Source organism: Octodon degus, unplaced genomic scaffold (genome assembly GCF_000260255.1).
Source record: "Octodon degus isolate 3935 unplaced genomic scaffold, OctDeg1.0 scaffold00093, whole genome shotgun sequence".
Lineage (NCBI taxonomy): Eukaryota > Metazoa > Chordata > Mammalia > Rodentia > Octodontidae > Octodon > Octodon degus.
In genome coordinates, this window is record NW_004524669.1 from 2,210,209 (window position 1) to 2,235,000 (window position 24,792).

The window sequence follows — 24,792 nt, forward strand, 5'->3', positions numbered from 1 at the left end:
CTGCAGATCCCGGGGCTGAGAGCACGGCGCACCGCGCACCGCGCACCGCACACCGCGCCGAGCCCGGCGGAGCAGCCGAGGAGAGCTAGCGAGCGCTGGCCAGCGGACGGGGGACGAGGTCGGAGCCGAGTCGCCGGGCGGGCCGCTCCCTGCAGGGCTCTGCGCGGTGCCGCGGCAGCCGCCGGCTCCCACTCCGGGCCATGAGCCCCTCCACTGCTCGGCGTTGAGCCCACTAACGGCCCCGTGCCCAGGATCTGCTGCCGGCTGCGGGCTTCCCGAAGCCCTCTCAGGTGGGTTTCCGATTCCTTGGCTTTGGCCGAGGGCTCCCCAGCGCTCCCCAGCCGGGAGTCCTCCCCTTTCTGTCTTTCCCCAGCAGCGAGGGTAGCTAGCTGGCTGGGGAGGGGGGCGGGGGCCAAGCAGGGGATCTGACTGCGACGAGAAGCTGGGCTGGGGGGGGGTGCGTTCGGGGCGGGGACAACTGGCTGTCATAGAGAACCGCGCCCCCCCATACATCCACCTGGGTAGCCTGCCACCCCACCCCCACCAAACACACACACACACACACACACACACACACACACACACACACACAGCCTGCGCCTATATGAGAACTGGAGAGGAGGGAAGGTGAAAGGTGAGGGCTGAGGTCTGGCCCTCCCCAGGGGTATCCACCTCCCTGGGGATTTTACTGGCCCTGGCTTTGCTCCTAGGGTGAGTGCTGAATCTTGGGGATACCCTTGGCCAGGAGAGGAGCTCCTGGTCCCTGGTCCAACCCATCTAGGGGAGTTTTGTTTCCAGGATGGGGTAGACCTTCCTGTCCCAGAGTGACCCCACATCTGGAGGGAACTCCATTCCCTGCCTGAGGGAGAATCGGGACTTCCCCCTCTCCCTTCTGTGACTGTCTGGGGTCTCCCTAGGCCTGGAGAGCTTCCCTGAGAGTGTGCTCCCTTGGCCTGAGCTAACCCTTAAGTCTTTATATCTGGAGGAACCTTACCCTGAGGTGTATTCCTGGGCCAACCTTGAGGCTTGCACACCAGGGAGCACTTTTGCTGCCAGACCAGTGACCTCTGAAGATGAACATTCGGGATGGATATAGTTGGAAAAGCCCCATACATATTCTCATCCCAGGACAATGACAAATTCTCCTCTTTCCCCTCCCCCCCAGGATCCCCCTGGCAAGGATGGAACTGAAGGCTGAGGAGGAGGAAGTGGGTGGCGTCCAGCCAGTCAGCATCCAGGCCTTCGCCAGCAGCTCCACCCTGCACGGCCTGGCCCACATCTTCTCCTATGAGCGGCTGTCTCTGAAGCGGGCACTGTGGGCCCTGTGCTTCCTGGGCTCACTAGCTGTGCTGCTGTGTGTGTGCACGGAGCGTGTACAGTACTACTTTCACTACCACCACGTCACCAAGCTCGACGAGGTGGCTGCTTCCCAGCTCACCTTCCCTGCCATCACGCTGTGCAACCTCAATGAGTTCCGCTTTAGCCAAGTCTCCAAGAATGACCTGTACCATGCTGGGGAGCTGTTAGCTCTGCTCAACAACAGGTGGGCAGCTCCCACCCACCCCTCAGTCCTGCTACTGAAGTTGCACAGGTGCTAGTCAGGGCACCTGCCTTCCTAAAGCACCACAGAGCTGCCAACTCTGCCCTCTAGCCACCCCCAAAAGTGCCACTCACAGCAGAGGAATTAGGGTACTACTGAACCCAGTGAAGGGCACTCAAGCTCTGATCCCAGCATGGTCCAAAACAGCTCTCTACCTTTACCTTGCCTGAGCTGTGAGACATTGGCACCATTTCTGGAGTGAGTTTTGTCCTCCCTCCTGCCACTGTCATTAGGGGGTGGGGACAGACCATGTTTAGAAGGTAGAGACTTTATAAAAGCCACAGCCTCTGCCTTATCTGTGCTTCCCTCTCACTTCTGTGCTGAGATCCCCAGTCCCTGGGAGCCACTACAGATCCTTCCCACACTCCATGCAGCAGGTCCTCTGGACCAGCCCAGCTCTCCTCCCTCACCTACCTATACTCAGGTCTGATCCTAGGGTCAGATGCTGCCCTCTGCCACGTAGATTATGGGGCACTAGTGGTCATGCTGATCCACATGCCACTCACCCTGGGCTCCAGGTATGAGATACCAGACACGCAGATGGCTGATGAAAAGCAGCTGGAGATACTGCAGGACAAGGCCAACTTCCGAAGCTTCAAGCCCAAGCCCTTCAACATGCGTGAATTCTATGATCGTGCAGGACACGACATTCGAGACATGTTGCTCTCCTGCCACTTCCGGGGAGAGGTCTGCAGCGCTGAAGACTTCAAGGTGGTGAGTGAGTCTTCTGGTGTGAGGTGTGTGGACAAGACAAGAGCACGCCAGGCCTCTCAGGGTGCTTGCCTGTAGGGGCTAGGGAGTTGCGTATCTTGGGAGCTGCTTCTGGTAGAAGGGGACTTTGCTCAGCCCAGGGGCACACTATACTGTATGAGGCCCTGAGCCTCAGCCTTGCATTCACGATGGTACAATGCACATCACATGCACACCGCATGTGCACACACTTGTAAATGCATGCACACAAGTGGCTTGGCATGGCCCCAAAGCCCAACCTTCCTTTCTAGGCCACAGATGTCAGAGATAGGAATGGTGGTGGATGAGTTATAACTTGGTTACTTAAAATGGGACCTGGAAATTGTCACCTGGGAGCTTGAAAGAAATGTAGGACTTTGCTACTCAACTTCTCAGACCTATTGAATCAGTGTGTGCATCTAGTAAGATGCCCAGGTATAGTGAGTACACGTTAAAGTTTGAGAAGCAACATGAAGCATGGGAAGAAAGAGAAGCTTCCCCTTACACAGCTGGACAGTCAGTTCTCTCCGTGTCATCCTCCATCCACCCACACACATATACACCCATATGCACACACACACACACACATGCATGGATGTGAGTACACAGGCCATCTTAGTAGGTTCCCCCTTTGCCAGGAAGAACCACAGAGTCAAGGGCAGAGGTGTCCGGATGTAGTCATGGCTGAACAAAGGCTCCCTTTGCTTCTGAAAGCAGAGACGCTCTACAAATACACCACATCTTGGATGTGGTAGTTTTGAGCCAGCACCTCAGAGGCCAGGGAACTGACTTCAGCAATAAATGTGCTAAATGGCACTGGGCAAATCCCACAGATTCTTCAGGGTTAAGAACTACACAGAAGGGCAGGCGAGATAGCTCAGCAGTCTAAAGCACCTGCTTAGGCAACCTTAGACAACCACAGATACCAAGAAGTGCAGTTCAATCCCGATCCCAGCACCACATGCAGTGCAAGCCTCACCCCCAGAAAAAATGAAAGAACTACACAGAGAAGCTGGGCATGGTGGTACACACCTGTAGTCCCAGCTACTCAGGAAGTTGAAGCAGGGGGATCACTGGAGCCTAGGGGTTGAGGCCAGCCTGGGCAATGTGGCAAGACTCCATCTCAAAACAAACAAAAACCAGAGGCTAGAAAGACACTGAAGAACCTGGAGCCATGTGTGAATAACCAAGTGGAAGGAGGATGTTTTGAATGGTTACCAGGCTCTATCATATTATCCCTTTGATAAATAATTGTATTATCTATTTTATAAGTACACAGACTGAGACACAAGAAGGTAGAATAGTTTACTTAAGCTTACTAGCTGGTTAGTGGCAGGTTCAGCTTTAGAACTCATGTCTCTGTAAGTCCCAGCACAGTATATTCTTTCATTGGTACCACTGACCTCAAAGTTTTGAGTCCTTCAATTCTGGCATTGCTCTTTCAAAACCCAGTCTCCCCAGAATTCCCTGCTCCTGTGTCAACTCTTAAATCCTCCCTCTTCCCCTTCTCCCTGACCATTTTCACCCCTACTTATTTGTTTCCTCATAGCATGAGGGGAGCATGGGCTATACTTTTTTTGTGCAGAAAGGTTAGAGCAGTGGTCATGTTTAATGTTCCTCCTGAGGTTACGCAGGACTTCCTGACCTCTTAAATCCTGCTCTGCAGACTAGTTTCATGGGCTGTACTCAACCCTTCTGGACCAAGTCCCATGACTACATGTAGAAAAACCATGTTGATGGGAGCTTAGCCTGTGTGCAAGAACCGTTTCCTTCTCTCTTCCTCCTTCACAATAGAAGAGTCCTAGAGTCCCTAGTGCTTGAGACGAAGGGCTCCCAGGCTCACAAATTATATTCCCAAGAGAAGCAGAACTGTAGGCAAAGAGATTGATGCCAAACCTGGAGTCCTGCCTCCTCAACACATGCAACACACAGGCAGAAGGGACCTCCAGGAAGGAGAGAGAAAACCTATTAGCTTGGTGGTTTGTAGGGTTGTATGTGGAAAAAAAAGAGCTTGGCTCAGCTTGGGAAGCTAAGGTATAAAGCTGGGATAAAGTTAGTCTGCAGAAAGTGTCTTTTGTCCCCTAAGTCCAGAAATATTATAAGAGGTGGGGCTAAGACACTTCTGGGTCACAGTATTGAAGACACTAAAATGTGATTGCATTGTGTTGTCTAATTGAAGGGACACTTCTAAACAGTCAGGGGGAGATATGATGGAGGCACAGAGTTCTGGAGCAGTCTAAGTTCTTTCTCTTGCCAAGGGATCAGAGAAAACACACAAGTTAGTATCCTTCCTGATTCTGAGTTGTCAGAGAGACCAAGTTTTTCTGTCTCTCAGCCTGTGTCCAAGACTTGGCCCTGAATCTGGCTGGTCCCAAACCCTCAGCCCTTCCCTGTACCTTCTCTGGCATCTCACTGTCAAACACTTTCCTTTCCTTCCTTTCTTTCTTTCCTTTTTCCTTTTCTCTTTCTTTCTTTCTTTTGTTTGGTACTGGGAATCGAACTCAGGGCCTTGCACTTGCCAGGCAGGTGTTTATGCCCCTGAGCTATATCCCTGGCCCTCTCAAACACTTTCCATGTGAAGATCCCTACCTCTTTGGTCCGTAGGGATGCTCCTACATGTGTGGAAGTCTGGTGGTGAGTTCTTACCTAACATCTCTCTAGTGGAGATGGGCCTGGGGTCCTTAGGGACTCACATGCTCCTCCTTGTGCTCCACCCTCTCTACTTTCCTTGGTATCCTAATTAATCTATCTCTTCATCCTTGCCATTCTCAGCTAGGCCCAGTGGTAATTTGGGGCAATGGATCTAGCCCCTGGCCAAATGTGTCACAAAACATGTTCATAGGGTCAAGGCTTAGGAGAGAGTATCCTGGCATCTTTTGCAGTCTCAAGAGCAGGTTTTAATTGGGGGCACAAGCAATCATGAGCATATGTGGACTCTCCTGTATATTTTCCAAGGCATCTCATGCAAATAGTAAGAATCTTGTCCCAAGCCAGGTGTCCTGGTACGCACCTGTAATACCAGAGCTCTGGGAGGCTGAAGTAGGATTACAACTGTGGGCCTAGTTTGGGCAACTTAGTGTCTTAGCAAGACCCTTCTTCAAAATTTTAAAAAATTCTAAGGCTGGGGTGTAGCTAAGTGAGATTTTGGGTTTAATCCTCAGAACTGGAAAAGAAGAGAAGGAGAAGGAGGAGGAAGAGGAGGAGAAAAGAAGAGCTCTGTTTCTGAAGGCCATTTCAGAGGGCAACTCAGATTCCCAAAGACCCCAGACCCCTGACAGGGGTCTTGAGTGACAGCATTCCCTCAGATGTGCTTCCGAATCCAGCTCAATCTCAGAGAGTGGACTGCTGGTCACAGAGTGTTGGACCAGGGTCCATCCTCTGATGTGGGTGTCACTGTGTGAACTAAATCTAGGAGAAAGGGACTTGGAAATTCTTTGGGACTGAAGAAACAGAAGGGCAGTAGAGGAGTATGCAGCTGGGGGTATCTCAGTAGCTTCCTCCTAAGTGGTCTAAAGAGCAAGGAGGACTCAACCATAAAACCCCCTCTTTCCTGACCACCTCCTTTCCTCCCTGATGAGGTGTTTTGTTGCTAGGGCAACAGAGTCTGAGGTTCCTCTCTACCCCACCTTGATGCCTGCCAGGCCAAGGCAGGGCAGGGGTTCCATGGAGGGAGGCCAGGGGTGCAGCTGTCTGCTCATGTCTGGGTGGGGGCCGCAGAGTGAGCAGTCGCAGCTGGTGCCAGCCTCCAGCTGCACCTTATCTGTCCCTGGCAGTGGGAGCTGCAGTGTGCCTGGAATGCTGAGCAGCACCAAGGGGAGGGGGCCAGCAGATGGCTACCCAGTCTGCCTTATGTGCCCCCCCCCCATGCAGCTGAGACCTGGAGCCTTTGCCCAGGGGAAAGAGAAACAGGAATTGATGTCTGGATCTGGGAAGAGAAGGAAGAAGAGGGCACACAGTGGAAATTCTGAGGGCAGGAGTGTGGTAGGGAAAGACATCTCAGGAGGGGGAAGAATGGGAATCTATGAGGGGGACAGGAATCTATGGGGGGGTCCCTATCCTGGAGTGGAGATAGGAATCACCTAGAGCATAGGTGGAGTGAAAAGGGTAGACTCAGGACCCCTCCAAGGTTTTAATCCCTGAAGCATGGGAGGGAAGAGGAAGGGGAGATGGTGACGAGAGACAATATGGGTGGGTGATCCTGGGACCCAGAAGGGAGACAGAGAGGTCACCTTAAAGTAACCAGAGCCAAGGTTGGTAAAGCCCAGGGCTCTGCCCCTTCATCAACAACCCCCACCTCACCCCATAGAGGCTCAGACAGAGAGAGTCCCTCAGGAGCCCAACCCTATTACTTAGGCCAGTTCTCGTCAGCTAGGCAGGAAGTGCAGGGGCTGTGGAAGGCAGAGCTGCCATCCAGACTGCTGCACAGGAAAGGAAGCAGAGAGACAGGAAGGCTGCTCTTGCCAGCTCCAACCAGTGTTCCTGTGGGGTAGGCTGTGGTAGGGAACAGCCACAGCATCCAGAGGTAAGAAGAAGCTAAGTGGATGCAGGGGAACAGACCCTATCCTTCTCATCTCTTCCTCCCACCTTGGTGAGTGCCTTAACCAAACAGAGGCTGTTGCAGAGGAGCTGGGCAGAGCCAGTTGCAGGAATCCAGAGCCCTGGTTTGGAGTCTTGTTCTCTTCCCCCTCTACCACACATATGCACAAATACCCTCGGGATACCTTGGTTTCCTCTCGCAGCTCCTCCACCTCTTTCAGCCCAGTCAGTTCTCCTAGACTGCTTTCAGCTAAGAGGCTACTCCAAGCTAATTGATCTCCTGGCTGTTGGCTAAAGTAATAGGGAATTGATGTAAGTAACTTAAGTGCCTCTGGGGGCCAAGCTGGAAGCAGAGGGCTGAAGAGGAGCAGAGCTTCCTTGGTGCCCAGCCAAACTCAAAACTCACCCATAGGTGGCCCCTGTACCCTGCACATCCAGAAGGCTGAAGGGAGGCTTGGGGAGAGGTCAGGAGCACTCTGATGTGGAAGGAGGTTGTTTCTGAGTGTGCTTCAATTGAAGAAAACAATCACAATTTTGGGGAGGATGGAGAGGGAGGCTGAAGATTAGGAATGAGGAGCTGGGGTTGAAAGACTCATTGGTACAGTAGACAGAGCCACTTCTAAAGGCCAGCTCCTGTGCTGGGGCTGGGTGTGTGGAGAAAGGGAAACCCTAGCTCTGACCTTGGGGGACTTAGCCCTCCAGGGAGAATTCTCCCAACTCCCTAGCCTGGCCCCTGGTTACTCAGAATACACTACTGCTGGGGACAGTGCAGGTGTCTCCCCTACCCATCCTCCCTAGCCAAGGAACCAGCATTCTCTCCAGCAGGGAGCCCTTTTCCTACCCTTGGCCAGGCCTCCCAGGCACACACTTGTCCTCGCTTGTCTGAGGTGGCTACTTCAGAAGTCTCTAGCCCTTTGCCCAGGACTTCCCAGGCAGGGCCCTTGGGTAGGCACTGTAGGACACAGAGCCAAGAAGGCGACAGCAAGCGAGGGTGCCTGCTGAGCCGTAGGGTAGGGCTGGGCACTGTGCAGAGCTCAACCCAATTGCATTTTTCAGTCTCTAGGCCCAACTTCCTATGAAGCAAAGAGTTCCTAAGGGGTTGTTCACGTGTTCTTTGTCCAGGTGAAACCACTCCTTCAGCCTCAGGAGAAAGAACATCTGGAATATTGGCCAAGTGCACATTAGCCAATGTATAACAGATGTGCTGGGCCAACCTACCTGGACACATGAATGGGATAACTTTCCCATGAAATATTGAAAAATGACCATGAAACAGCTATATTCCCCCAAGAAATTGTAAAGACAGGGACTCTGCTGCCCCTGGCTCTCCAGGCTATTCAGGAGAGAAAGGAAGGGCAACTGTGGTCTTCCCAAGGTCCTGTGAGTTTCCAGAAAAAAAACCCATCACCACTCCTCTCATCTGCATGCTGTCAGAGGGGCAGTGTGTCCTGGGGTCTGAAAGGTTGGGCTTTGTTGTCCACTGTTGTATATCTCTAACTGGTGTGTTGCCTCAGCATGCCAAGCTCAGAATCCAGGGAGACCTCCGCAGTGGCTTTGACCATGGACGACAGCCAACTCAGACTTTCCCCAACATCCCCTGTCACAGGGGAGCACACACTTGCACACTTCTATATGTGTCTGTCTGGGGGAAAAGGAGATGTAGACTCCGGTGGAAAGTGAATGAGTATGGCTGTCCATGAGGTGCACACAGCTTGGAGTGTGCAGCAGTGAGAGGGAGCTTTTGAGCCAACAAACCTCTAAGTTGTATGCAGCACACATATTAACAAAATTAATCATCTCTTTCAGTCTTGCTTTGAAATGTACAACTTTCCTTCACTTTCACTCATGTGAATCACATAATTCCAGAAGGTACTCAATATCTTCATTGGGAACAGTGAGGAAGCACGTCTAAAGGTGCTGTGTGACTTGCTTGAAGTCACACAGTGGGATTTGCTCTGGTCCAGATCTTCTAAGTGCAGGTTCTCTGCAGGTGGCTTTGGGGACAGGAGTATGTGGGAGGGACCAGGCTGCACCAGACGCCCCAGCTGCCAGGGCTGCCCAGCGGCCCATGCTCTGCAGAGAAGCAGTGTGCTGAGGCAGGAAGGGAAAGAAAGGATGCAGAAGGAGCAGCCCTGCTATCCTACCCTCAGTTGGGTGTGCCAGGTCTTCAGGGTCCTCTGCCTTTTCATTGCACCATCTGGCCAAGTCCCAAGCTTCACTCAACCCACTGCTGGCTTTCCCCAGGGTGGCACCAGGGCAGGCAGGCTGTACGGAAGGATGTCACACAGCAAGGCAGAGTGCCGTCCCAGTGCACTCATGACCCAAGTCTTCATATGGGCTACAGTGCTCCTGGCAACCCCACTGTCTCACTGCCCAACTTGCTTGCCCCAGTGATGACAGCAAATGTCTCAAGCAGCCACCCTTCCTCTTCCTAGATGACCTTGATCCCCACATCAACACACACACACACACACGCACACGCACACGCACACGCACACACACACACACAGCCTTGGGCAAGACCTCTTTCCTCTGCAAACCATCACCTAAAAGGGCACATCTACCTTATCTTAGGTAAAATCTCAACCTACTCTTCCCATCTATTTGCCTTTTACCTTCTGATTCTGTCTCTCTCCCTTCTCTATAGGCAGCATCCCCTTCTCAAGTAGAGCTGTCCCACTGATAGCTTAAAAGAATCCCACTTAAAAGTATATACCACATGTACTTCCAGCTACTCAAGAGGCAGAGGCAGAGGCAGAGGCAGAGGCAGAGGCAGAGGCAGAGGCAGAGGCAGAGGCAGAAGCAGAGGCAGGCATGCCTATAATCGCAGCACTCAGAAGGCAGAGGCAGGAGGAGCCCTGTGAGTTCAAGACCAGCATAGACTACATAGTAAATTCAAGAACAGCTTAAACAACACAGCAAGACCCTGTCTCAAAGGGGTGGGCTACGGAGATAGCTTGGCAGTCCAAGTGCCTTCCTGGCAAGCACAAGGCCCTGAGTTCAACCTCTAGTACTGCATGCTGTGCCAGCTCTGGAACCCTGTGAATACCTGACCAGCCACTGAAACCAGGCATGGTGGTACATGCCTATAATCCCAGTGCTGGGAAGGCTGAGACAGGAGCATCACTATGACTCCTATCTGTGTAGCAAGACCCTGTACCAAATAAATAAAACATTAAAAAATAAAGAGGCTGAGGCAGGAGGGTGGTTTGAGCTCAGCCTGAGCAATAACATAAGACCCCCATTCTCAAATAAATAAATAGCTTTAATGACAACACCATTTATTGAGCACTTACTATGTACCAGACTTTAGATTGATTAAAAACCAAAACACATGCATCTCTCAATTTCACATCACCCTCCAGCTCCCACACTGTCTCTCCACTTCCCTTCACAAAGTGCTTGAAAGTAATGTATGCATCTTCCCACCTCCAGCTCACTTTCTGATCCACTCCACTCTTCCTACATGGCTCTTGTAAGGCCACTAGTGACTTTCACGTTGCCAAACCCAGCAAACATGTTTTTGTTTTGTTTTCTGATTTTGGCTTCTTGAGGCAGGCCTAGGCTGGCCTTGAACTCATGGCGATCCTCCTGCCTTAGCCTCCCAAGTGCTTGGATTACAGGTGTGCATCACCATACCTGCTCCCAGAAAACATGTTTTATCCTTGGTCTTCAACAGCATTCAAGGCAGCTGACTTCAGCTCCTTCTTTAACTACTCTCTTTCCAGACAGCTAACTCTTGGTTTCCCTCTTATGTGTAGCTACTCCTTTCTTTGCCAGTTCATTCTCTTCTCTCTGGTCATTAAGTGCTGTCTCTACTCAATGGTTAGCCCTACATTCTGTTCTTTTAAGTCACAAGGGCAGGGTATACTATTAAGTGAACAGCTTAGGGCTGGGGAGATGGCTCAGTAGAATAAGTGCTCTCCTGGGAAGCACAAGGGCCTGAGTTCAATCCCTGATTCCATTAAGAGAGAGAGAGAGAGAGAGAGAGAGAGAGAGAGAGAGAGAGAACAGCTTAAAGAAGTTTTACATTGGTGAATCTTTTTTTTTTTTTTTTTTTTTGGTGGAACCAGGGATTGAACTCAGGCCTTGCACTTGCCTCATTGGTGAATCTTACAATGTAATATTGACACACTAACTACATTGGTTATTATTCAGCTGTGCACATTAATGTAAACATCTGTAGCTTGCCAGAAAGCTCCTTTGTGCCTTTCCCAGGCAATACCACCCCATCAGAGTCAGCCACTATCCTATCAACATAGGTTTCACCTCTCCTTAACACCCTAGAGTACACATGTCCTCTATCCAATACCTATGTTTTTGTGCCTGCTTTTGCTTATGATTATGTCTATGAGACTTAGCCATATTGTTGTGTACTGCACTAATTGGTTCTTTTTCAGTACCATATAGTATTTCATTGTATGAATATACAATTTACCCATTCTATTGTCGCTAGACATTTGGGTTATTACCAGGTTTGGGGGCTCTTATAAATAAAGCTACTACAAACATTCTTATTCAATGTTATTTTTGGCTGATGCCTGCACTCATTTCTCTTGGGTTTATAACTAGAAGCTATGATTAAGGCATAAGGTAGGAATCTACTTAGCAGTAGTCAACACTGCCAAATCAGGCCTTGTTGCTTTCCTTTCTACCTTTTTTAAACTTTCTATTTTATTCTTGAGCAGTCTCATCTTCACTCATGACTTCAATCACCATTTATACACTGGGAACTGCCAAATTTATGTCTCAGACCCACTCTCTTGTCTAGCATCAGCTCTGGTGGCCAATTTTCCACTTGATATCTCTACTGGGATGTCTTCAAGGCTCCTCCGAAGCAGTGTGTGCAAAAGCAAGCCCACCCTCCTACCTTTCAAATGAGTCCCTTGCCTGTGCACCCGGCTGGGCGAGTGAGACACCCCTTCACCAAGCTCCATCCCCTCACCTCCTTCACAGCGCCTGTTCAGCCCGGCATGCCTCCCAGATGGCCCCACTGCACGACCCTGACCTCACTGCCCACTCCCAAGCCTCATCATCTGGACCACTGTAGTGGTTCCTAGCAAGCCGTTAGGCAGCCTCAGGGTCTTTACTCTCCAACCAGAGGCGTCTTTTCAAAACACAGCTTTGACTGTCTGATATCTTTCCACAGGGGTTCTCCCTTTGCTGTTGGACCATAATCTTCTCCTTCAAGGCCCTGAATGATCTGGGTCCTGCCTGCCTTTATCCACCTCTCCAGCCACACCTGTCTCCTCTCTGCTCCCTCCCCTCAGGCCTTTGTACACATGTTGTCCTCTCCCTGGAACACCCACCACCCTCCATACATAACTACTCCTTTTATTTTTCAGATTACAATGCAAACATCACTTTCTCAGAGAAACCATCCTTGATTCCCTGGTCTGGGTCAGGCCCCCATGCTTCTGTCTCCATGAAACTATATTATTACTTTCCTAGCAATTACCATAGTTCACAATAAAAATTTCATCTATGTATGTATGTATGTATTTATCAAACAGGGTCCCACTACAGGCTAGCCTCAAATTCATGACCTTTCTGCCTCAGCCTCCCTGGGGTTGCAGAAATGTGCTGCTCTGCCCAACCAATGATGGTTATAACTTTTATAATTAAAGTCTGTCTAGCTCATTAGGTGATGAGCTCCATGAGGGCAGGATCTGGGCCCATTACCTGTTTTACAACACGTCCATGAGCAAATGAAGAATAAATCAGGAAGACATGTAGAGATGGATGATGGAACTCTAGCTTCAAACCCACTACTTGTCTGTCCTGAGACTTGAGCTGTCTGTTTGGCTTTACATCCTTGCATGTCAAATGGTAGTGAAATTACTTAAATCCACTTTTTTGGTGAGACATATAGGGTTCTCCTGAAACACTTCACCGATATGAGACAGGCTTGAAATTCAGAAAGAAACAGAGAAAGCTGGAAAGAACTCAGTTGCCACATCCAGCTAAAGACAAATACTGGTGGGGAGGAATATGGGGCTGGGAACTAAGATTAGCCGCGTGTATGTGCATGTGTGTGTGTGTATGTGTGTGTGTGGGCGCGCACGCGCACGTGTGCCTAGGTACCTCTTCTGGGGCCTTCTGTATGTGCCTTGGCTCTGTGTGCTTCCCTTAGTTTCCTTGGCTTCGTATTACCGGACAGCTTTGGATTTGTCTGCCTGAATGAGGTGAAGGTGAGAGAATAATGGAGGTCTGAGGCTTCTGGGAATGAGAGAGAGAATGCAGTTGTGTGCACCAGTGTGTCTGTCTCTGCAGGAGTGGAAGGTAGGTCTTGATGCTGGGGTGGGGAAGAGGTCTATGGCCACACCAAGTGCCTGTCCTCTGAAGCCGCTTAGGTCTTCGAGGCCTTCTCTTTGCGGCCCCACCCTAGAAGCTCCTCCCAATGTCGTTTCCTTCCTTTAGAGTCCACCAATAGTCCCCAGCAGGACTGCTAAAGGAAGGGGACAATGCCCTCTAGCGATCAGAATCATAGGCCGGTGCAGCCTCCCCAGCCCAAACCCACACAGGAACTCCTGAAACATTTTCTGAAGAGATACAAAGCAAGTTGACCCTGCTCTCAGAAAGCGGACATCTGGAAGGCAGGGAGAAGTTGCCCACAGGGAAGGAAATAGGGAAGCAAACCATGAATTCATGTGGGAGAAGCCCAAAGACAACAGCTGGGAGTGGAAGGTCTCTCTCCTTCTCTCTGCACTCATTTATCTCCAGTTCCCCCGAGTTCATGGTCTTTCGCACTTTCAGGGCCTTGATCTTTTACTTTCAGAGTTTCTGCCTCAAGGATCTGTTTACTGTGCATGCCTGAAGGGCTTTGAGCAGAACTGGGGCCTTCAGCCTACTGGGGGGTACTAACTGCACTCTGTGGAGTCAGAGAATGCTTCTTGCTGAGGCAATGTATGAGCAGGATCTTGAAGGCATAGTGATGTGTTCCTGTGGGACCAGCTGCTTGGGATGCTGAGGCAGGATCACTTGCACTCCGGAGTTTGGGGCCAGCCTAGGCAACATAGCAAGACCGTCTCTCAAAAAAGAAAAGACAAAGAAAAAAAAAAAAAAAAAAGTAGGTACTTTCCTGATAGTCTTGAGAAAACATAGAATTGTGGGTAAACCCAGTGTGTCTAGGGACACAGAGCTGGGGTGAAAGGACAGCAGAAGGAAAAAAGGCTGGAGGGTATGTGGCTTTCAGCTTTGTAGGTCCATATTAGGGAGTGGATTTTACCAGGAGGTGCCAGGACCCGAGAAGCCTTTAAGCAGACTGTTCAGAGTCATGCAGCATGGATAGCAGGTGAGGACAAAGGGCAGGGAGGCAGGGAAGCCAGCTGGGAAGCTGTTGTTCAGGCAAAACACTTTGAAGCCAATCTGAGGACAGTGGCATAAGGCTGGAGAGGGGCCAGACCTCAAGGCTCCTCTTCTTCTCAGACCTTTTCGTCCCTGGCAGCAAAGCTAAGGCCAAAGGTTGTACAACAGTCAGTTCTGCCAGAACCTGGCACCCTGCATCCCAACCCCCATGCTCCAAGGTCTCCACGAGTGAGGAAGGGAAAGGCAGGGGCTGGCCCAGGACTCTAGAATGGTTAAGGAATGGGAAAGCCTGGGTAGTCTTGTCCTGTCCCCACTGCTCCTCTGGCCCTGCAGAGGAAAGGTTAATCTGCTATCCTCCCTTCCTCCCTCCCTTCTTCCACTCCCCTCAGGTCACCTTCTTGGCCCTGGAGACTTGGCTGGTGGCTCAAGTTCCTCAATCAGTGGGCCCTGGGTAACCAGAGCACACAGAAGGCCCCAACACTTTCGACCTGACCAAGGACCTCTGTCTCTGCACTGATCTCAATTCCTTCCCCCACCAGAGGATAATTCCTCTAGCCCCTCTTCAGAACCATTGGGGATGGACCAGCTGGGAGGATGGTGATTTGCCAGGATGCTTTTCAGCTGCAAGATGTAGGACCTTCACTAATGCCAGGAACTGACCAGAATTGAGACTGTGGTCAGTGAGAGACTTCTGCTAATGGAGCCTGGGCTGCCCCCAAGCCACAAAAGGCAGTGGGAAAGGGAAAGGGACTTAAGTGCAGCTCAACGTCAGGGAGCAGTTGCAGAAATGAAGTACAGCTGGAGGTCAGGGGAGAAAGAGGAAGAGAAAAGGGTCAGAGATTCACCGGAGGGAGCTTGAGAGTCCAGGAAACAATTGCAGGGAAATTGGGGGTCCTGAGGTAACCAAAAATGAATTGGGTGCATTTATGCATTGGGAAAGTTGGGGATCAATAAAATAGTTGTCAGGGTGACTTAGATCGAGGGGAACTAGAGAAGAATTAGAGCTGGAGAGAGTGCCTACAGAGTGTGAGGGGTTGGATATCCCAAAGTAATATCTGCACCAGGTAAGAATAAGGGAGAGGTTCAGAAACAGGGTGGAAAAACTGAGGGAGATGCTGAGGACCAGCCTGGAGGGGAAGAGAGCATGCACATGTGTCTTAGGGGAGGCTGGGACTGCTGCCAGCTGAAGTCATCCTGGCAGTGGGAGCAAAGGAGTGTGCCGGGTCCTGCCTCACCAGGAGAGGGGGACCAGGAGCCTGGGCCCTAGGTTTTTCCACTCTGTCTTAAACCCTCTGTGTCCTGCTAGAACCAGTAACAGGAAAGGGGCTCCAGCCCCCATTCTCCATCACCCTCCCTTTCCCACTCCATCAATTATTCATGAGCACAGACTCCGCCCTCCCAAGCAGGACTGGCTGGCTCTGCTATCCTGCTCCGCCCCAGCTCAGCCACACTGCCACAGAGGCCTCATGAGAAAGGGCAGCCAGCTGGGTTGCAGAGACCTCTCCAAAAGGCTAGGCAGCCACACTGCTGGGCTCTTCCTAGGGTCACATCTCCTTTACCCTCCAGCACCATCCTCCTTCTTCCTGCCAGTTCCCTAGTAACAGAAAGCCCCTGAGGAAGATGCCCATCCAGATCTTCTGCTCTATGTCTTTCTCCTCTGGAGAGGAGACCCCGGGGCCTTTGGGAGATGCTTGGGGTCCCCAGCGGCAGCAACAGTACCCACGGAACAACTCAGAATCAGAAGAGGAAGAAGAAGAGAAAGAAAAGATGTCGAGGAAGGAGACCAGTGAAGGGGATCTGCCTGTGGACTTAGTGGCCTTTGCCAACAGCTGTACCCTTCATGGTGCCAGTCATGTCTTTGTGGAAGGGGGTCTGGGGCCAAGGCAGGCCCTGTGGGCAGTGGCCTTTGTTTTGGCCTTGGGTGCCTTCCTGTGCCAGGTAGGGGACCGCATTGCTTATTACCTCAGCTACCCGCACGTGACTCTGCTAGATGAAGTGGCCACCACGGAGCTTGCTTTCCCAGCAGTCACCCTCTGCAACACCAATGCTGTGCGGCTGTCCCAACTCAGCTACCCTGACTTGCTCTATCTGGCCCCCATGCTGGGGCTGGATGAAAGCGATGATCTGGGAGTGCCCCTTGCTCCACCTGGGCCAGAGGCTTTTTCTGGGGAACCCTTTAATCTGCATCGCTTCTACAATCGCTCCTGCCACCGGCTGGAGGACATGCTACTCTATTGCTCCTACAGCGGGGGGCCCTGTGGCCCTCACAACTTCTCAGTGGTGAGTGGGGGCCCATGCCTATATTAGAACCCTGAAAGCATGTATCATGGCTCTTCTTGACTGTCACCTCCCATGGCTCAGGCTGATTGCTGTGTCCTCACCAGAGTCAGCATTCACCTGGGTCTAGATCTGATTGATATTCCCAGTTCCACATGAGTTCTGCTCTTCCTGTTAGAATCTTGATGTCTCTCCTAGTGGGAAATTAGCTGCTGCCTTGAGGGCCCTGGAGTCTCCCTGAATATTCCCCAGCCTCGCCATACTCTCCGGTCCTGCGTGTGGTCCAGCGGGACCCTGGGACCCTGTTTTTTCTGTAAAGTCTGCCTCGGACCTGTTGGGGGATTCCTATACTGGCCAGCTGTTCACTATTTTGACTTGTATTGACTTGATGTTAGAATTTTAGCCACTTGGTCCCAAAAGGTTCAGAGTAGATGGTAGAAAGGTAGGGACAGTCTTCACCTCCACCCCTTGTCAGTAGCTCCCACAGCAGGGACATCACTGAACCTTCACTTCCTCTTCTGTGCTCTACTGTGGGAGCCTGTTCCTTACCAGCTCTGTCCCCCAGCGCTAAGTAGCAGGGATCTTATTCCCAAAGGAAGTCCTCATAGAGAAATTCAGTTTTGACCCCTGGTCTCCCACTAGAGTCCTGGCCCTGTGTGCCACCCACTGACTCCCCAGTTCATCCACTACTGCTTTCTGAACTGATTCCTCTCTGTCCCCTCCAGGTTGCAGATGCTTGGTCTTTCTTCCCCACACCCCCATCCCTCAGCACCCCTCTCCTCCTCAGTGTAGGAGCAGGCGACTACCATCTCAGCTCATCTCAGTCCATGCAATGGCTTTAGACAAGTGAGACCTGCGGGGTTTTGCAACTGGTGCTCAAGAAGGCCTCAAAAGATGGGGAAAGGACAAGAGAGGGTCAATATATTCGGGAAGGGTAGAACAAACAGTTCTCACTCAAAACCACAAGGTGGCAGCATCGACCCACTGCTCCCAGCCCCGCCCTCCACAGGGGCAAGGCTAGGGCTCCCAAAGGCCTGGGCCTAGGGATTCCCCACACCTCCAGATGGAGGGTAGGCACGGGGCACAGGCACTTGTCTAACTTGGGGCCTGTAGCTGTATGCCACAGGACTTGGAAGTGGGGCTGGGGGACAAAAGGCCCCTGGAGTTCTCTCTAGGCGTCATCTCCCGGACTTCACCTAAAAAACAGGAGCAAACCGTCTGTTTCCTCTTCCAGAGGGGAAGAGAACAGATTAGACTAGGAAGGAGAAAGCGGCAAAAGCTACTTCCCAGTGACCCCAGTGGCTCTGCTGCTCCAGTCTGACTTGATACTTGTATCTCTCTCTTCTCTGGGCTCTGCATTCACCTGTGACTAGATTTGTGGACTTTTTGTCACCAGCCAGGAGCTGGTGCACACCTAGCTCATTTCTGGGACTGTTTGGGGAGACTGTGGGGAAAGGGTCATGGGTTTTAGCTGTGTAGCAGGGCCTATAAGAAGGGCTTTGTCAGGAAGTGGAGTAGGGAGAGGACTGTGGAGACTGCCCCAGCGCTGAGAGTTCTTTGGAGATGCTCACAGCTCCACCAGAGCACTGCACACGACAACATGTTGGTGTCTAGTCCCAAGTGCTGGGAGAAGAGGCTCTGTGCCTGAATAAGCACAGCCCTTGCCACGGCACCTAGAGCTACTTTCAGGTCTTAGGGATAAAGGGACAGTGACATACAGAAGGGGCTGATGGCTAGAGGAACCAAAAAGCTTTGCTTTCATGGGCCTAGGTTGGGGGGAGGTCTCAGGGACAGAAGGATTTCTACTGCCTGGGGTGAGATCCAAGAGAAGAGAAAATCCAGCTCAGTGGTCTGGCAGTGATAGGATCCTGGTGATGGAAGTACAATGTCAGGGGCCTGGCAAGAAAAAGATTGCTACTCGATAGTTCAATGAAGAAGATTTTAACAAAGGGACTATTTACAGAGCTGTGGGCAGGATTAAGAAAACCAATAAGAGCCGCTGAAGTAGCTTGCAATAGCAGGAAACTGTTATCACTTCTAGGCTGAAGTTCAGGACACAAAAGGCAATAGTGCCATGTAGGAACCCTCCCTGCAGAAGTTGCGCTCAGAGAGGGTCTGAGCCACTGTCAGCATTGCAGAAAGGCAAAGTCTGGGCAAAGCATCAGTACCCCAACCTCCTTGTCTGTGTCTGTGTCTCTGTCTCTCCCCCCTCCCCCTTCCAGGGCACACACAGCAGGGCAAAGAATAGTGGAGAATAGGTGGAGAGGGAAACAAATGGATAATGGGCTGAAAAGGAGGAACTGTTCTCATGAACAGAAGAAGGGGAGTGAGGACTCTGGCATCTGGGAGGCCTGGGGACAGCCCTTAGTGGGAAAAGGGTGCTGGTGGGACTCTCAGGCTCTCTGCTCTGCCCCCACCAGGTCTTCACACGGTATGGAAAGTGCTACACATTCAACTCGGGCCGAGATGGCCGACCTCGGCTGAAGACCATGAAGGGTGGGACAGGCAATGGGCTGGAGATCATGCTGGACATCCAGCAGGACGAATACCTGCCAGTGTGGGGGGAGACGGGTATGTCACCTCCCGGGACCCCTCCCATGGCTCCAGCCTCCATAAGGACATTTCTAGGCTCCACTGTGGGACCAGAGAGGCTCAGGCTCCTCGCCCTTCCTCCCACAATGTATCTCCACTTCTGACTCTACCTGACTTCCACACTCCCATTTCCCTGCCTCCCTCTTCATGGCTCAGTTACTCTCCAAGGTAACCAGCCATCCTCTTCCATCAGCAGCCGCCACTCACTCTATAAATAACTCCCTCTTCTTGGGCTGCCTGCCTGTTTGGTCTCAGGGGGCTTTGGGACCGAGAGATGGGGAAGGAAGGAGGCAGGAAAGAGCAAAAATGAGAGTGTCTGAGACAGTGACACTCTGGGAGAGAATTTGAAACATCAAGCTGGGTAGCAGACACCAGGTAAGAAAAGAAGTGTATAGGGTACAGGAGTCATTGGAGCACTATAGTGCTGGAGGCGGAGGGTGGGCTAGTACCCTAGAGATAGCCTTCCCACCAGGGAGGTGCTCCTTCCCAGGAAAGGTAGGGTGCTTCCAGCTCAGAAAGTATTAAAGTCTCAGAAGCCCACCCAATCCCTTTCCTGTAGATGAGACATCCTTCGAAGCAGGCATCAAAGTACAGATCCACAGTCAGGATGAACCTCCTTTCATCGACCAGCTGGGCTTTGGTGTGGCCCCAGGCTTCCAGACCTTTGTGGCTTGCCAGGAGCAGAGGGTGAGAAGGCTGTGGAAGCCTGGTCCTGGGTGGGGTGTTGAGGGGGTCATGATGGAGTGGTGGGTAATGAATAATGGGAGGAACAAGTGAACTAGGGGCTGGGTGGCAATGGGGCTAGTCAGCAGCATGAGTAACCTAATGAGCAGAAATATCCTGTGAACCCCGAGTCCTTCAGAGGCTATGGACATAGATGGGGCCAGTGTGGTCCATCAAGGTGACTTGGGGAGAAGTTCCCACACTCCCCCAGCTCCCTGGCTCTCCCAGCAGCTCATCTACCTGCCCCCGCCCTGGGGCACCTGCAAAGCTGTTGCCATGGACTCGGATTTCTTCGACTCTTATAGCATCACTGCCTGCCGCATTGACTGTGAGACACGTTACCTGGTGGAAAACTGCAACTGCCGCATGGTGCATATGCCAGGTCAGCCCCAGCACAGTTCTGGGGGCCCTTCACGTGCCCCCATCATATTGACCTCCTAACCAGTACCCAAGTTCCAGCCCACCCTATTCTTTGTCTTTCTGCTTCTTGTCTGACTTCAGTTCCTGCCTATGCCCTCAAGAATGGCTGGAAGGGTCTAAAAAGGGTGGACTGTTACAGGGGAAACTTCCAAGAAAGACTGGGGTGGGCTGGCCCTACTGTCCTATTTGCTCTGATCTTCTACCTTGCACCACTTATAATCTCCATTCTGAGCTGTCCTCTCTCCTCTATAGGGGATGCCCCATACTGCACTCCAGAGCAGTACAAAGAATGTGCAGACCCTGCCCTGGGTGAGTCCCCCTGTTCTGGGGCAGTCAGCGGGAGTGAAGGAGCTGCTCCCAGCCACATCCACAAGGGTTTCAGACCACACTTCTAGAAGCTTCCAGTAACCCCTGCATCAGACTGAACCCTAAAATGTATCTGATTTGAAGGCTGAGAATAGGATCTTCAGAGATTCCTGTGAAAAATCAATGGTGGAAAAAAAACCAGTGGTGGTTACCCAGGAGGGGGCTTTTTCCTCTTTCATCATCAGCTACTCAGCAGTCCTTTGAGGGCCTTGAGAAAATGCATATAAGATTTTTAAACACCCCCGGGAAGGCTGGGGGAGAATCAGCACAGTGAGCATGAGGGCACCTGGGATTCCTTTGGGCAGAGCCAAAACGCTTGTGTCAGGAAAGTGCTGGCAGAAGGTCACCACTCAACCCCTGCCTTTTACCCACTGGGTACAGACTTCCTGGTGGAGAAGGACCAAGAGTACTGCGTGTGTGAAATGCCCTGCAATCTGACCCGCTATGGCAAGGAGCTGTCCATGGTCAAGATACCCAGCAAAGCCTCAGCCAAGTACCTGGCCAAGAAGTTCAACAAGTCTGAGCAGTACATAGGGTAAGGACTGTACTGTACAGGGCAGGGCCTTTAGGGACTGTGGCGTGGGCTTTAATGGTGGGAGGAGCAGAGAAGAGGAAGTTAGGAGAATCTGGGGAAAGTCCAAGAGGCAAACAAAGAGTATGGGTGGGTGTGGAGGGAGGATCAAGGCAGAACAGGCAGTAGAAGCAGTCCTCTCTCCCTCCTTGCTTATCCTCTCTTTTTATCCTCATCCCTGAACTGGGACCACCTCATACTTGGCAATAGGCAGTGTCTTCCTATGGTCATTTCACTTCATTCTCATGACCCTAAAACGCAGGTATCTCCATCAGCATCTCATCTCCTGGATATAGAAACTGAGGTTCAGAGAGGCTAGCTTGCTAAGGTCACCTGGCTAATAAGGGGCAGAGATATGACTTGAACCTAGGTCTCCTCCCCCAACCCTTGTGCAGGGAGAACATCCTGGTGCTGGATATTTTCTTTGAAGTCCTCAACTATGAGACCATTGAGCAGAAGAAAGCCTATGAGATTGCAGGGCTCCTGGGTGAGCTGCTGATGGTACCTGTCCCCGCTCCATGCCTTTGGCATGGTGTGGCTCCCTACTGCTGATAGCAGGGTGCTGTCTTTGTCCTGTCCCCAGGGCCTTTTTCCCAAACCCGGTTGTCACAGCATGTAGTGGGGAAGGGAAGGAGGCTGAAACTTCTCTTAGGGCCAAGTGGAAGAGGCAGCGTTCTGGATGTGAAGGAAGGTGGAGGTGGTGGTGGTGGAGGTAGTCTTTCACATGCACCTGAAATTGCCCAGACTCTGAGTGCCGGGTATTTTGTAAAGAATTATTTTTCCTGAGTAATAATTGTTCATTTTAGAAAAGTAGAAAAATGCAAAAAAGCATAAAGAAAATAAAAATCCTCCTGGAATCTGGCTTTGTAATCCTTCCGAATGAAGGTTATCAATCCCTTTTCGAATATGAGTCCCAATCCCACAGAATCCTGCTGCTCCCACGGCGTTCTGACCCCACTGAACCCTTGTCCCCTACGCCCGCAGGTGACATCGGGGGCCAGATGGGGCTGTTCATCGGGGCTAGCATCCTCACGGTGCTGGAGCTCTTTGACTACGCCTACGAGGTAAGGGGTAGGACAAGGGCGCGGCCTGAGGGGGAGAGGGGTTCCAGCCAGCCCACGCACCCTGCCCCCTCCTAGGTCCTTAAGCACAAGCTGTGCAAACGCGGGAAGTGCCAGAAAGAGGCCAAGAGGAGCAGCGCAGACAAGGGTGTGGCGCTCAGCCTGGATGACGTCAAAAGACACGTGAGGGAGCAGCGAGGGGGCAGCCTCCGGCCCGCCCCTCCCCCAAGAACCCTCATCCCCTCGCCACCTGCTCCCCTTCGCCTCCCCAGCTCCCAAGCGCTGCCCGCGACCCTTCCCATAACCAGTCCCTGTCCTATGCGCTTCCCCTAGAACCCGTGCGAGAGCCTCCGGGGCCATCCTGCCGGGATGACTTACGCTGCCAACATCCTACCTCACCATCCGGCTCGAGGCACGTTTGAGGACTTTACCTGCTGAGCCCCGCAGGCCACTGTACCAAAGGCCTAGGTGGGGAGGGCTAGGAGAGCAAGGGGCCCCAGCTGCCCCCCACATCAGCCCTGGGGACTCACCTGCATTTCCGGGCAGTCCTTTCCTCGTCTCTGTGGTGAGGAAGGAGTCTTGACCACAGAGCCCTCTCCCTGCCTCTATCCTATTCTTTTTATTTTAACAAAACTAAACTAATCTGAACAAGAGAATGGGCAAGGGCCCTCAGGCTGCCCCTCTCTGCTCCATGCTGCCCACCCCCAGCTCCCAGCCTGAATTGTGTCTGTCTGGCTGTCTGTCAACTGAGTGTCCACCTACATTCTGCTGCCACCTGTCACCAAAGCCCCCTCCCAGTGAGGGGTGGAGGGAATCCCTGGGGTCTGGATTTTGGCCCCAAATCAGAGAATGTACTTTATGGGGGAGGGCTGGTGGGGAGGGTTCCCCAGCCTTAAGAGACCCTCTCAGCCAGTGACTCCCCCCAAAACCCAATTCTCCAGGCAGGAACTAAAAGCCCCATCCTACTCCCTCATACCATGTGGAATTTCTATGGGTGAGGGGGTTCCCTGAAAAAGTGGAAACGGGGACACAATATGGCCCTGGTGCTGTAGGCCACATTCTGATACCTACAAGTTTGCTTCCCCCCCCCCCCCAAGTAGCTCTCTTCTAGTCCCCAGAAAGACCTGGCTGGTTAGCTCCAGCTCAGGGGGAGGGGCATTGGTGCCTGGCCTCACTGGCCCCTCCCCCAGAAGGCCCTCTGCAAGGGCCACATCCATAAATTTTCTTATGGAACTCTCCCAAGTCCTCTCCTCCGACTTCATTTGCTTCTTTTGACAACCTCATCTGCATTTTCTATTTCTATATGATACAGACTCTATATTGCTATATCTCTGTATATACTTTCCTCTAACCCTGTCTTGTCTCCACCCATCCCCTCTTGTCTCTGACAACCATCCTCACACCCCAAGTTCCCCTTCTGTGTTTCTTTCCCTCCCCTGTCTGAATGCCTTCGCCTGTATAAAGAGTTGGATTCTCTCCCCTGGTGTCTGTACTGTGTACACACATCCCTCTGAGAAGCACAAGGAGACGACCCGCGCATTGTAACCTTCGCACTGTCTCGGTGGCGACATAAAGGAAGCTGTGAATCACAAGCTCTGCCTCTTTCTGGCCTCATCCTCTCCCCCCAGTCCGGGCACCTTCTGCCCTCCCTGCAGCCTTAACATTCCCTTTCCCTGCTCCACCTATCCCAATGCCCTTTGCCTGGCTGACTGCGGCCCCCCAGGGAAGGGGCTGCTACAGAGGTAGTCCCTGCCCAGGGAATGGAAAGCTGCACTGGACACTACTAAATCAAGAATGTTAGAAACAGAGGGAGCTGGGGATTGGTGACTTACGCATCTGGGGCAGTGGGTGCCCAAAGGCAGATGCTGAGGTCCTCATCAGTGGCCTTTCACTCCTTCTGGGTGCCCAGCCCCCCTTCCTCACCTGATGCCCAAGCCCACCACTTACACATTCTGGTGAAGCAAGGTTTGGTCATGGGAAGAATGAGGCAGGCCCAGAGGAGGAGTGCAAAGCTCTGCTGTTCTAGCCTTCCCTATCTTAAAGAGAGGCAAGAGAGGTAGAGGGCTTGCCCCACCCCCTCCTCCCAGGCCAGAGCCCCAACCTCTTTCCAGGTCCTCTCTGCCCAGCTGTCTTTCGATCTCCAATTCCGGAGCAGGACCCATGGGCGAGTCACCTGTGTGTTGGCCTGAAGTTGGAGAGTAAGGCTATAGGATCTTCGGGAACTCTTGGTTGCCCAGAGATCAGTCCTACCCACGGGGAAGCAGGAGCAAGGCCAAGAAGAGTGTGCTGGTTGGGGGAACAGTAGGCAGAGCTCTTTTTGGGTGACGCATGCCTCTGGTCTAATAAACTGGGTTCCAACCATCTCTTTTTCAGTGTTGTTCTTTTTTTATATGAATAGTATTTAGGTATTCCCACAAGATGCTTAGAGCTGAGCTTAGCTTGGGGGTCATACAATAAGGGGAGGAATGAAAAGGTTGAGCAGGGAGACACTTGTGCTTCCGGGATGGGACAAACTGACCATCACATCAGGAAAGTTTGGGCTGGGTAGAGAAAGAGGGAAGGGATCAAGGGAAACAAAATCCCCAAATACAAATCCCACCATAAAGAAT

At 52.0% G+C, this 24,792-nt stretch overlaps 1 protein-coding gene across 3 annotated transcripts; it reads left to right on the top strand.

Annotated features, from left to right (window-relative positions):
• Asic1 (acid sensing ion channel subunit 1) lies at positions 1-24,555 on the top strand. 3 transcript variants are annotated; one of them, XR_192671.1, is made up of 12 exons: positions 1-290; positions 1,166-1,543; positions 2,119-2,314; positions 18,871-19,021; positions 19,602-19,729; positions 19,997-20,147; positions 20,438-20,494; positions 20,933-21,086; positions 21,518-21,733; positions 22,107-22,186; positions 22,262-22,366; positions 22,517-24,555. XR_192671.1 is itself a non-coding variant. In XM_004637801.1 (12 exons), exons 2-12 carry the CDS (start codon positions 1,182-1,184, stop codon positions 22,619-22,621), a joined length of 1,581 nt encoding a protein of 526 aa, XP_004637858.1. In that variant the 5' UTR covers positions 1-290; positions 1,166-1,181; the 3' UTR covers positions 22,622-24,555. The 3 variants fall into 3 exon arrangements, 2 of the variants coding, with proteins under 2 accessions (XP_004637858.1, XP_004637857.1); XM_004637801.1 differs by having other exon boundaries at positions 21,518-21,609; XM_004637800.1 differs by lacking the exons at positions 1-290; positions 1,166-1,543; positions 2,119-2,314 and adding an exon at positions 15,794-16,453 and having other exon boundaries at positions 21,518-21,609.
• Positions 24,556-24,792: the final 237 nt, after the last annotated feature.

Excerpts from the sequence above, each read along its gene's own strand:
- Asic1 (XM_004637800.1), top strand. The coding sequence starts at position 15,794 with ATGCCCATCCAGATCTTCTGCTCTATGTCTTTCTCCTCTGGAGAGGAG. Across the intron at positions 21,087-21,517 it reads AAGTCTGAGCAGTACATAGG|GGAGAACATCCTGGTGCTGG; the intron begins GTAAGGACTGTA and ends ACCCTTGTGCAG. Across the intron at positions 22,367-22,516 it reads TGGATGACGTCAAAAGACAC|AACCCGTGCGAGAGCCTCCG; the intron begins GTGAGGGAGCAG and ends CGCTTCCCCTAG.